Source organism: Procambarus clarkii, chromosome 83 (assembly GCF_040958095.1).
Source record: "Procambarus clarkii isolate CNS0578487 chromosome 83, FALCON_Pclarkii_2.0, whole genome shotgun sequence".
Lineage (NCBI taxonomy): Eukaryota > Metazoa > Arthropoda > Malacostraca > Decapoda > Cambaridae > Procambarus > Procambarus clarkii.
Window position 1 is genome coordinate 10,255,432 of NC_091232.1, and position 12,500 is coordinate 10,267,931.

General features: G+C 41.9%; 1 protein-coding gene across 1 annotated transcript in view; it reads left to right on the top strand.

Moving 5' to 3' along the window:
* The window catches only part of LOC123768639 (uncharacterized), a 41,934-nt gene that overhangs the window by 28,209 nt on the left and 1,225 nt on the right, over positions 1-12,500 (top strand). Inside the window, exon 2 of the mRNA XM_045759266.2 lies at positions 11,236-11,436. Coding sequence (XP_045615222.1) covers positions 11,237-11,436 — 200 coding nt within the window. The 5' untranslated portion in view covers position 11,236. The remainder of the gene's footprint in view (positions 1-11,235; positions 11,437-12,500) is intronic.

A 12,500-nucleotide genomic window follows, 5' to 3' on the forward strand; every position in this document is an offset into this window, starting at 1 on the left:
GACCAGCGTCAGACAGTCAGTAAGGGCATTACAGGACCAGCGTCAGACAGTCAGTAAGGGCATTACAGGACCAGCTTCAGACAGTCAGTAAGGGCATCATTCTCACTTTCAATGTGGCAATGAGTCTCTCTCAGTCAACAAGCCTCTTGCTCTCCACAGAATGTTAAGAGAAACTATTGATTGTTGTTTCCTCTCCCCATCTCATCCTTCCCACCACCCTCCTAATCCCTCCCTCCCTCCCTCCCTCCTTCCTTCCCGCATTATCCTTTCTCTTTCGTTCCTGTATTCTACCTCCTCTGGTCTCTCACCTGTCCTCCCTTCTGCACTGTCTCATTTCCTACTTCCTTATCACTCCCTTTCTCTTCTTCTCTCCCTCATTTGCATATTCCACATTCTTTTTCTCACTCCCTCTTCTTCTTCCCTATCTCATTCCGTCATTCCTCTCCATGTCTTATCTACCGTTCAATTCTTTATTCTTTCACAGCATCTTTTTATCCCATCGTTCATAGAATGCTGTGTCGGGTTCCTTCAGAGTTTCTTCGTCCTTTTAGACTCCTTTTCCACCCCTGTCTGCTCCTTTTATATTATTCTTCATCCTTTTAGAATCCCTATTTTTGTTCTTCAGGATCTCCCCTATTTATCTTCCTCCGATAGAACCAGAAAGAGTGAAATAGGCAGCAATTGCTTAGTGCTATTAAATTAATTCAAATTTAAACCTTTTCACTTTGAATTTGGCGTCAAGCACCTGGTTGGTCTGACGCAACTAGCTGGTCTGACGCAACTAGCTGGTCAGACGCAACTAGTTGGTCTGACGCGTGACTCAACTGGAACAGCTTGGAACACTATTAAAGAAAAAATGAAATTATTTTGGAAGTTTCTCTTACATAGAAAAGACACTTAGTAAATACACGTTTTAAGGTAACGTGGGGTTTAAATTATAAAACAAAACTCTTGTTCCAGTTTACATCACAGGCACACCCGGGTAATCAGCCGTAACAGCTGACACAAATTTCATAAAACGAATGTATATGAAGCACTTTCCAGCTTTTAGTGTATCACCCATGGCACGCCTCTCACCCACTACCATACTGCTGACAGTAATTTATAAAGCATTTACAATCTTTTGATCTAAACTTTTTAATATACAGTCAATGTTCCGCCAATAAAATTGTGTATATATATATAAATATATATAAATATATATATATTTATGTATATATAAGTGTGTATATATATAAATATATATATACACACTTACATATACACAATTACCACAAAAAATAATTAGAGTACACTTGACAAACCTCAAGAGAATCGAAGCAGTATCGTCTTGAAAATTTTCGCCAATATTCAAGTGGTGACTGTAGTGGGAAGAGCGATATATGTCTCCCTGAACACTTTATCACAAGTGCTCGTGGCTAACACTGCACAAGTCTGCTGTTGGGATTAAAGTTTACCAATCACGGGAGGGCGATTGAGGCCACCACAGCAGCCTACTGACCAACCAGAAAGCGTACTTTAGCTTGGTTGTTAGTTAAGATATATAGCAACATTTTTAGTGTATGTGACCTTCAGGTCGAGAAATGAAATACAATTGGTGTATATAATACCTTGTGCTGGAAAGCCTACATACAACATCGGGTAATCTAACTCTTCAAGGTGTAAACGAACTGAAGGTTTTGTGTGTGTTTGTTCGGGGACCAGTTCGAACTGATCGGCTTCAGTCTTCATAGATTTGAGTTTGTAAGCGTCTCTTAAGTGTCTCTAAAGTGTCTCTTAAGTGTCTCCTAAATGTCTCTTTGTCTATCCTATCATCCCATCCGAAACACATTTTCCAAATATTTGTTTGGTTTGGTTTTGTGTTGGGCTTAAGACCTATCGACTTCTGAAAGAGTATTAAAGCCCCATCAATAGTTTACTGTCCGACCAGCAAGTATACTTGGGTACTGAACATAGTCCAGGACTAAAATATATTCTCCGTGAGTATACTCAGATAAGAGGGATATATAGTGTTAGTGTAAACATCACCGAGATGTTTGTTAATGCAACAAAGCAACAAAAGCCCCATCCTCTTTCTATAAACGAAGAGAACTTTACACATGATTCACAGCTAATTACGTTCGAAATTTTCTCGAATAGTGCTTCTCTTATTGATTACGTTCGAAGATTACTTCTCCATCTCCTTCACACATGTAGTCTAAATAAAAAGCAGTCTTCCTTATCAATAAAGGTCTAAAAAATCATTAATCCAACGGCCAAATCCCTTGTTTATAAATGAAAAAGGTTTCACACGACTCACGACTTTTGACGTTCGAACATTTCTCGAACGCCATAAGGAATTCGATGCTTACCTCTGTTCGAACCACAACGCTGTAAATGCTTCACCCACGTACTTCAAATTTAAATAATCGCCAACAGAACCTAAACACCTAACCTAACCTATGCCTAAATATACATACAACTTAAATATATAAAAATAATATTAATTTATATATGAGAACAGACTTATTCATGCACAATACGTAATTATATATGAATGCGACTTTGGGGTTTGAGACGACCGCTGCTCTAACGACCCTGGCCTGAGGACAGGTTGATATAAAGAGCTGTCAACTGAACAAAAAACATCTAACCTAACCTACCCTAGGCCTAATTATTCACAAAATTAAAATACATACTAACTTTTATGAGAGGGAGAAAGAGAGAGAGAAAGAGATAGAGAATGAGAGAAAGCGAGAGAGAGAGAGAGAGAGAGAGAGAGAGAAAGAGAGAAAGAGAGAGAGAATGAGAGAAAGCGAGAGAGAGAGAGAGAGAGAGAGAGAGAGAGAGAGAGAGAGAGAGAGAGAGAGAGAGAGAGAGAGAGAGAGAGAGAGAGAGTTATGATCCAGAAAAAAGGAGAGAGATCTTAAGAGTAGAAGATAACAAGACTGCTGAATGAGCTGTGGTTGGAGAGAGAGAGAGAGAGAGAGAGAGAGAGAGAGAGAGAGAGAGAGAGAGAGAGAGAGAGAGAGAGAGAGAGAGAGAGAGAGAGAGAGAGAGAGAGAGTGGAAGAAGGAAGGGGAAAGAGACGCTATGGAAGGGAAGGAAGAGCATGTCTTTATCCGCACGAGGTTTCTAAAGCTGGACTACCTCCATTCTGCTTGTCCCGCGGGAGGGCATTCATGCCGGAACTAAAGCTTTTATGCCCGCACTTATAGGCATGGTTAGTGTACTGGGAACTGCTTGGTTACCGGGCAGAGGTTGTTAGTGGATCAGGGTCATTACCAGCTATTAATGGCGGATAATTTTATCGCCTTAATTATTCAGAGCCATGAAGACATTAGATATAATAAATTTAATTGGAACCAAAAATCTACCTTTTTTCCATTTATTTAAAATGACTAATTAGGGTAGAATTGGACTCCAGTCAATGAGAATGGTCAGGTGTAAACAGCTGGCATTGGGCGCACATAACGCATCACCGCTGGCTGTCAGATATGCTGTCATATGTGCTGTCATATGTACGGTCATATGTGCAGTCAGATGTGTGACGCAAGAGTTTTGATGTCACGTGTCTCTGTGTAGTTTTCATGGTCCGTGTCGTTGCATTCGTTAGTAATATACCAAATATACTTTATGATTTACAATGATTTAAGTAATTGTGAAATTTGATAAAATTGTTCTGCTAAAAATACACGAAATTTTTTTTCATGAATTTGGATTTAAGTAGTTTAGAGGATGTTGTAAATGATTGATAAAACGGTAAATGCTTTTATTTGTAGGTAATAGACTGTTTTGGAACATATCTGCTTGGTAATAAAAAGAATAAGCATGAATAGAACACATGCATAACAGTTATCATTGATATATATATAACAATTATTATTGTTATGACACCTTTCTTTGAATACAAATATTGCTAAAAAGATAGAACAAATTGACGATGTCTCACGGTCGCTCTCCAACTCATTTGAGGAAGTGATAATTAACTAATAAATAAATTACCCAACCCATATATATATGAAAATAAATGATAGTAACTTCGTTTCGGTCAGTTTTGGACCCATATAAATTTGTGACGATAAACCGCTGAGTGCTGGTGGACCTACAAATACACTAATGCAATTTCAAAACAGTTTCCGCTATATCTGAAATATTCCCGAGTACATAGCTATAAAAGGCTAATCTTTCGGTACATTTCAGAAGATCCACCAATTTGTGGAAGATTGTGGATCCTGAAGACTCGTAAGATACGACTTACACCGATTCAAATGATGATTTTTTTAATTGTGATGATGTGCAGGCGATTATGATGAGAGTGATGATTTTCATAATCGCGAAGACGAAGATGACGAATATCATGATGGCGAGAGTGCTTGATAATTCAAATGAACGTGACAGAGGTGAGGATATCTATCGTAATGATATCAACAACTCAAAAAAGATAATTGCTAGATTAAATCCACTTCAAGACGACCTCATCTCCCATGTCAGCAACCACCTCCATATATAAAAAATTAATCAAAATTAATCAAACTCCAATTTTATAAAAGTCATTAACAGTTCAAACATAAGTGTCTGGCCAACGAGCCTCCTTATGGTATCTTGGGTGAAAAAAAATTGCATTAAAAAATCAAAGCTAATGATGGGATTAAAGTTGAGATTAAATTTTATGTATTTTTATCATACTGATCAGTTTTCGAAATAACAAAGAAGTAAATTAGTTCATAATTGTAGTCGAGGAGACAATATAGTTCAAAAAAGTAATTGGATATTGCTAATATTCATGGAAAAAATTAATCTAGGATGAAATTTCTTAATTTGTCAGCTACAATCCATATGTGATTACATATATGTATAGGTATTCAGTGATTTGAAGGCTTAAAGGGTGTGTTCAACTTCGTAAACTGTTCTGGAAGCGTCGATTAACAAAGAGAGTTGTAGATTCAATAGTTCCTCCCTCCAAGAATCTGCACACACACACACACACACACACACACACACACACACACACACACACACACACACACGCACACGCACACGCACACGCACACGCACACGCACACGCACACACACACACACACACACACATACACACACGCGCACGCACGCACGCAACGCACAGCGTTGCTAAGTTTGAATCAGTGATGCTCGTTGAAGCAATGTTGCTGGGTAAAGTAATGTTGCTGATTGTAGAAATGTTGCTCGTTGATGCACTGTGGTTGGTTGAAGCAGTGTTGCTGGTTGAAGCAGTGTTGCTGGTTGAAGCAGTGTTGCTGGTTGAAGCAGTGTTGCTGGTTGAAGCAGTGTTGCTAGTTGAGGAAGAGGGCAGCACTGTAAACTGAGGATGGCTATTGCTTACCAACCAATTAGTAAATATTGTAGTGATAACCGAGTGGTCGATATATTACGTCAACACATTAGTTGATGAAGCAGAGCAATCTGATGCTTTGTCTACTGTTGCTTCTGCCAGACGCCTCTCCTGCTGTCCTTGTGTGTTGTGTTGGTGGCATAGTGTGTGTTTGACACCCACATGAAGGTCCCTACATGTCAAATTGGCGTCAAGATCAGGGGCCCCGACCTTCCAGTCAACATGAGTGACGACTGAATCAGTGCCCAGCCTGTCACTCAGCATGAGTGACGTCCAAATCCACTCAAAGTCATCAAAGTCGTTCCTATCTGCCAGTCACGCAAAATGTACCCACCTAAATGAAGTGTGCAATGAATTAAATAAAATAATGTAATAAAATATATAGAAATGTACTGTGATAAACATGTCTCAATACTTTATTAAACAGCTGCTAATGATCATCCAACTTCATCTAACAAATACACAACTAAATATTTGAGTTCGTAGTCTGAAGTAAAGTAAACAGATACCTTAAACATTCAATAAGATTCTCGTGATACGCATTATTCAGCTGTGTGTAAATATCCATGCCTTTATTGTTTAATGAAATCGTTAATTTTTTATTTACACAGCAGTTGATCTCAATTGCTACATTTTTTAACATTTGTTGATGGGTATTTGCCGGTATCAGATAGGGAAATGAGGGGTGGATATATGGGAAAAATATATGGTCACTGTTCCATTCACTAGAGCACTAGAAGACTCGAATCCTGGACCCCTTGCGTGCGAAGCCGAAGCTCTATCGACCGAGCTATTATTTTGTAGTCAATGGAGAGGAATAGAGTAGGAGAGAGAGGGACGGAGGAAGAATAGGAGGTAGGGAGCAGGAGGTAGACAGGTAAGGGGTTTAGGCTGGGGGCTACAGCTGATATCTGAATTTAAAATTACATTTTCATAACAGGAAAGGCGATGTAGTAAGGCTGAGGAGAGGTGATATGAATATGTAATGTTATTATCTTGTGTTCTCTCTCTATATATCTATCTCTCTGTCTCTCCCTGTCTGTCTGTCTGTCTGTCTGTCTGTCTGTCTGTCTGTCTGTCTGTCTGTCTGTCTGTCTGTCTGTCTGTCTGTCTCTGTCTCTCTCTCTCTCTCTCTCTCTCTCTCTCTCTCTCTCTCTCTCTCTCTCTCTCTCTCTCTCTCTCCTCTATATTCGCATTTATATTTCACTATATTACGTACTAAATAATGTTTAATAAAGTGCTTAGGAAGTACCATGATATACTAGAGAATTCAGTGTGTGGTGGCGGGGCCTGTAGTCTATATCCAGCCAAGAATTTGGCATTTGATCCGGAAGCCGAACTGTATTGAGAATCCCACAGACCAAGAATATATTCTTCAAAACGAACATGTGTACAAATGTTTAAGAGGCGGAATTCCCTCGTCTTGTAACTGATACAGTACTCGAGTCTTGGTTGATTGTTGTAAATGATCTATTGTTTTACTCTGACAAGGAAGGTTTCCGACAGACATAGATAGCGCAATGTACAGCCTCGCATTCATTATTAGTTCTCCGTTAGTTATACTGCATATGTATTGTTAGTTTCCTGTTGGTAAAAAAAAAAAAATTACGTCGTCCTTGTAAAAAAGAAAAATATTCTTTCCTATCCTGAGAATAAGTCAAAATGAGCGTTGTGTCATGTTCACACACCTGTATCTAGGTTGAAGACGGGCTGGAGAGAGATACGGCATCATTGTCACACAAAACGGGGCCGTTACTCTCCTTTACGTCTCATTTTCACTATAAAAAGCGAATGTGTAAACTAGGAGATGCAACACAAGGAGGTGAGACAGGTAGACCCGGGACCCGACGGCGGACAGGACAGTAGGGCGGGGAATGAGCATCAAGGGACAGGTGTGGGACACATCTGTACTGAAATGACCGGGGACAGGGCCCTTTTGCCAGTCTCTTGGCCTAAAGTTTATTGCTGAAACTCTTTCATATTTAACGTTAAAGAAATGTTGTCGTTTTAGTTTTGTTGGTTTTGTACTTGCTGCTGATAGAATTGTTGTACGTAAACATACACAACCTTGCTTACACCTATACACACACCCGAACCACACACACACACACACACACACACACACACACACACACACACACACACACACACACACACACACACACACACACACACACACACACACACACCCGAACCACACACACACACACACACCCGAACCACACACACACACACACACACACACACACACACACACACACACACACACACACACACACACACACACACACACACACACACACACACACACCCGAACCACACACACACACCTACATACTTGCAAGGGTGGTACACGAACAAGGGAACACAGGTGGAAACTGATTATCCAAATAAGCCACAGGGACGTTAGAAACAACTTTTTTCATTGTCAGAGTAGTTAACAGGTGGAATGAATTAGACAATGATGTGGTGGAGGCTGACTCCATACACAGTTTCAAATGTAGATATGATAGAGCCCAGTAGGCTCAGGAATCTGTACATCAGTTGAATGACAGTTGAGAGGCGGGACCAAAGAGCCGAAGCTCAACTCCCGCAAGTACAACTAGGTGAGTACACACACACACATATACCTACACACATACAGACATACGCACACACACGCACACAGGGCACCACGAGCATAGCTCTCATCCTGTAACTACACTTAGGTAATTACATACAAATAAACTTATCTTCATGTACTATTATCTCTCACTTTTTTTACTATTCCTCCTCTTAATGTTCCTTCCTCTCCTTCCCCTACTTCTCACCTCTCTTACCTGTGGGTGCCCCTCAGGCAGGATATAAAGCCGTTTACTCACGAAAGAATTTCCTTTCATAAAGATGGGCTCTTTGTCACCTCGTATTGTTTACAACATAAACAACTTTGCTTGGGTATTGCAGCTTGTAAAATACGTAATGAAAAATCACAGTAACACTATCCATGGGGTGAGGGGGGGGGGGGTGAGGGGGTTGCGTTGGGAAATCGATCCTGCAACCATTAGCACATCGTCGACTATTTGTAAGGTGCGTCTGGGGTGACCCAGGAGACAGCTTCGATCCCGCAATCCCGCTTCAGAGATTTTTTCTTCACAGTTTCTAAGAGTTACATATGAATAATTTTGTTAGGCGCACGTTTCTAAGACAGGTATTGACGCGGCCACCTCGTTACTGGCATCCATCACAATACTCGTGATGTGCTCCTTATCATTAACCACTAATATTACCAGACATTGTGTTTGTATCTTCAACAGTTCTCGTATCATCACCAGTACTAATACGCTAGTACCCTCATTAGTACTCGTATCAACCCCCAGCACTAATTCCTTCAACAGTTCTCGTATCATCACCAGTACTAATACGCTAGTACCCTCATTAGTACTCGTATCAACCCCCAGCACTAATTCCTTCAACAGTTCTCGTATCATCACCAGTACTAATACGCTAGTACCCTCATCAGTACTCGTATCAACCCCAGCACTAATTCTTTCAACAGTACTCGTATCATCAAATACCTTCAACAATACTCATATAAATGGTCAAATATATTGCACCAAGGCGCCCGGCACATTGCAAACTTTCCCTATTTCACTTCAGAATATATTAGATCACCGTTCTCGCTACTAATCCTTTCCTGAACACACTTCGAAACGATTAAGCTACTTGCGGCGCCGTCACTGTCGTCTTAGTTATCGCAGTGATATTTATTTATATACCTTAGCTCACGACTCTCTGGGTGTGTTAAGACACATTTCACAATCACTGACCTCCTTAGATACAAGCACCTTAACCTTCCTTGCATTCATGGACTCACTGTTTGTTTACCTCTTGTATGCCTTCCACAAGTGTCTGTAACTCATCTTTGAAATCGCCTCTTCCCTCCACTACCTATTATCCACTTATAATTTCATCTTATTCTTTAAATCGTTTGGTAATATAATCATTCTGTGTTATTGTTTCACAACGTCAGTGAAGAATATATGCCCTCTAGTATTTACATTGTTTATGGAAGGATGAAGGCGGTGCAGGAATTAGGTGTGATGCTATATGTTGTATTTTAAAGCGATCGGATAACCACCCAGGTACGTTAGCTTGTCATCGGATCATGTCTTGGAGAAAACCCTACCTGGGGTCCAGTGCCTGACACGAAGCTTAAATCTTCAGCAAAAATCATCCTAACTACATGAACAAGATCATGGTGTGAAATTAATAGAACATTTAAAACAAAAAGTTATAAAAAGAGGCAGCAGACACGGCTCATTTTTGCTTTCTTTGCTCTCTTTATGTTATTTTCAATTTTGTAACAAAGAATTATGTTAAACCGGTTACTTATCAGGCTAAATTCTTTCTTGTTCACTGGAGGCAAAACGTGAATCTTTACCCCTCACTCTCCCAGCAAGTAAGCCTCACCTTGGTCAGATTCCACAGGACTGAGGCATTCTTTCCTACAGTTACCGAGACCCGAGCCGTCTCGTTATCCCATGATGGTAAATAATACTAACTTTTGGCCATAGGGTAGATCAAACGTCCGCTCCGGAGTACAGCTGATCCTAATTATGGTCTCTATTCTATAGGGCTGCACCCGCCACCTTGTGGTCAAGGGCAGCCCCCGCCTGTGCCCTTAATTTTGAAGGGTTAGCGCCATTCGAGCCCCTCATTTTGAAGACTTAACTATCCTCAATCCACTCAGTTTAAAAGGTTGTCACCCTCACGCTCTTCATTTTAAAGGGTTAATCCCTCAAGTGTCCTTCATCTTGAAGGGTTAGTCTCCCTGGCGTCCTTCAGGGGAAGAGCTGGTCGTCCTTGAGCACCTCGCAGATTGATGGATTTTTACTTGTTGGTCCAACACTGGCAACATTTCCTGTTCCTGCTCTTGTTGGTGAGCAAGCAAGCAAGCGTGTGTACTCACCTAGTTGTACTCATCTAGTTGTGCTTGCAGGGGTTGAGCTCTGGCTCTTTGGTCCCGCCTCTCAACCGTCAATCAACAGGTGTACAGATTCCTGAGCCTATTGGGCTCTATCATATCTACACTTGAAACTGTGTATGGAGTCAGCCTCCACCACATCACTTCCTAATGCATTCCATTTGTCAACTACTCTGACACTAAAAAAATTCTTTCTAATATCTCTGTGGCTCATTTGGGCGCTCAGTTTCCACCTGGGTCCCCTAGTGCGTGTGCCCCTTTGTTTTAAATAGCCTGTCTTTATCAACCTTGTCGATTCCCTTGAGAATCTTGAATGTGGTGATCATGTGTGTGTGTGTGTGTGTGTGTGTGTTTGCGCGTATATTTCTTACTCCACTACAAATTTGAATATTAAAATTAAATAAATAATTTTCATTGTTATTAATTAAGGTAGATGCATTAATTTTCTAAATGAAATATTATTATTTCGAACACAAATTTTTCAAAATATTATTATTTTACCTAATTGGTAGAGGTTACACATCGACCAGAGAGCATACCATGTGTTGCCTCTATGTACTTTGGTTATTCCTGTTTAAATTCTTTAGTTAAATTAAGAAGGTTTCATTATTCAGACAAGATTTCAAGCATTAAAATGAAGCATCCAGGATGGTCTTCTACTTCACATGTAGGATCCCCTCTGATAGGGTACTGGTATAGTAGACATGGAGGTCACTGAATTGTTTCAAGCGTAGTTTAGACATATAAATAAATAATTGCAGGTGAATATAGATAGGAGCAACATCGTATGGGCCAATTGGCCTTCCGATGTTAGCTGTAAACTTAATTCTTGTTATATTCCTGTGTTATGATTCCGCATTCAATTGACTCGCTGTATTTTTGTGTTAACTTTCCACTTATATTCTTCTCGTTGCTCCTTCAGAATGCGTCCCTCGGTGTGCCCCCCGGCCATGCCCTCTACAGCAGTCTTGGCGGCAGCCCTGCTCCTCCTGCTGGCCAGCCCCTCTCTGTCTACCGCCAAACGTTTCGACTGTCAGATGTTCTGTCGGACCACAGGGTACAACGGCATGGTTGGCGGATGTCGCTGTTCCTTCACCCTCTTCACTGCCAAGCGCTCAGCTAGGTTAGTTACTGTCACCGAGCGGTGCTTCCTCTTAGCAGTCTGGAATTTTTCTGGAGTGTCTCTCATTGCCCCGCCAGCACCCACCAACACCCACCAGCACCCACCAACACCCACCAGCACCCACCAACACCTTCCAGCACCCACCAACACCCACCAGCACCCACCAACACCCTCCAGCACCCACCAACACCTTCCAGCACCCACCAACACCTTCCAGCACCCACCAACACCCTCCAGCACCCACCATCACCCTCCAGCACCCACCAACACCCTCCAGCACCCACTAACACCTTCCAGCACCCACCAACACCTTCCAGCAACCACAAACACCCTCCAGCACCCACTAACTCCCTCCAGCACCCACCAACACCCTCCAGCACCCACCAACACCTTCCAGCACCCACCAGCACCCTCCAGCACCCACTAACACCCTCCAGCACCCACCAACACCTTCCAGCACCCACCAACACCCTCCAGCACCCACCAACACCTTCCAGCACCCACCAGCACCCTCCAGCACCCACTAACACCCTCCAGCACCCACCAACACCCTCCAGCACCCACCAACACCCTCCAGCACCCACCAACACCCTCCAGCACCCACCAACACCCTCCAGCACCCACCAACACTCCTCTCTACCTCCTTTCCATCGTCACTGTGCCAATCTACTCAAGTATGCGTAAGTGGGAGGGAGAGGAGAGAGAGGTGGGGAGGAAGAAGGGAAGAGAGAGGGGAGAGGTAGATAGTACAGGTGGAGGGCAGAGAGGGGGAGATAAACGGAGGGAAAAAGAGAGGAGAAGCAGGGCAAAACGTTTGTGAATATAAGGCTGTTGTGTGAAGCATTTAGTGGTGTAAGGGAAGAGGAAGGATGGAAGGGAGGAAGAGGCACATGTTAGTGATAAATGGTGGAGGAGACGGAACGTGGAGAGGTATGATTTTAACGGGAGCGGGTGAAGGCATGATGGAGAGGAGTGGAAATAGACATTGTGGTTACTGCTGATGATGTAGATAGTTGAAAGGGACAATACTAGCGTCGTGTCTTTGTAATCCCAATGTGCTATCC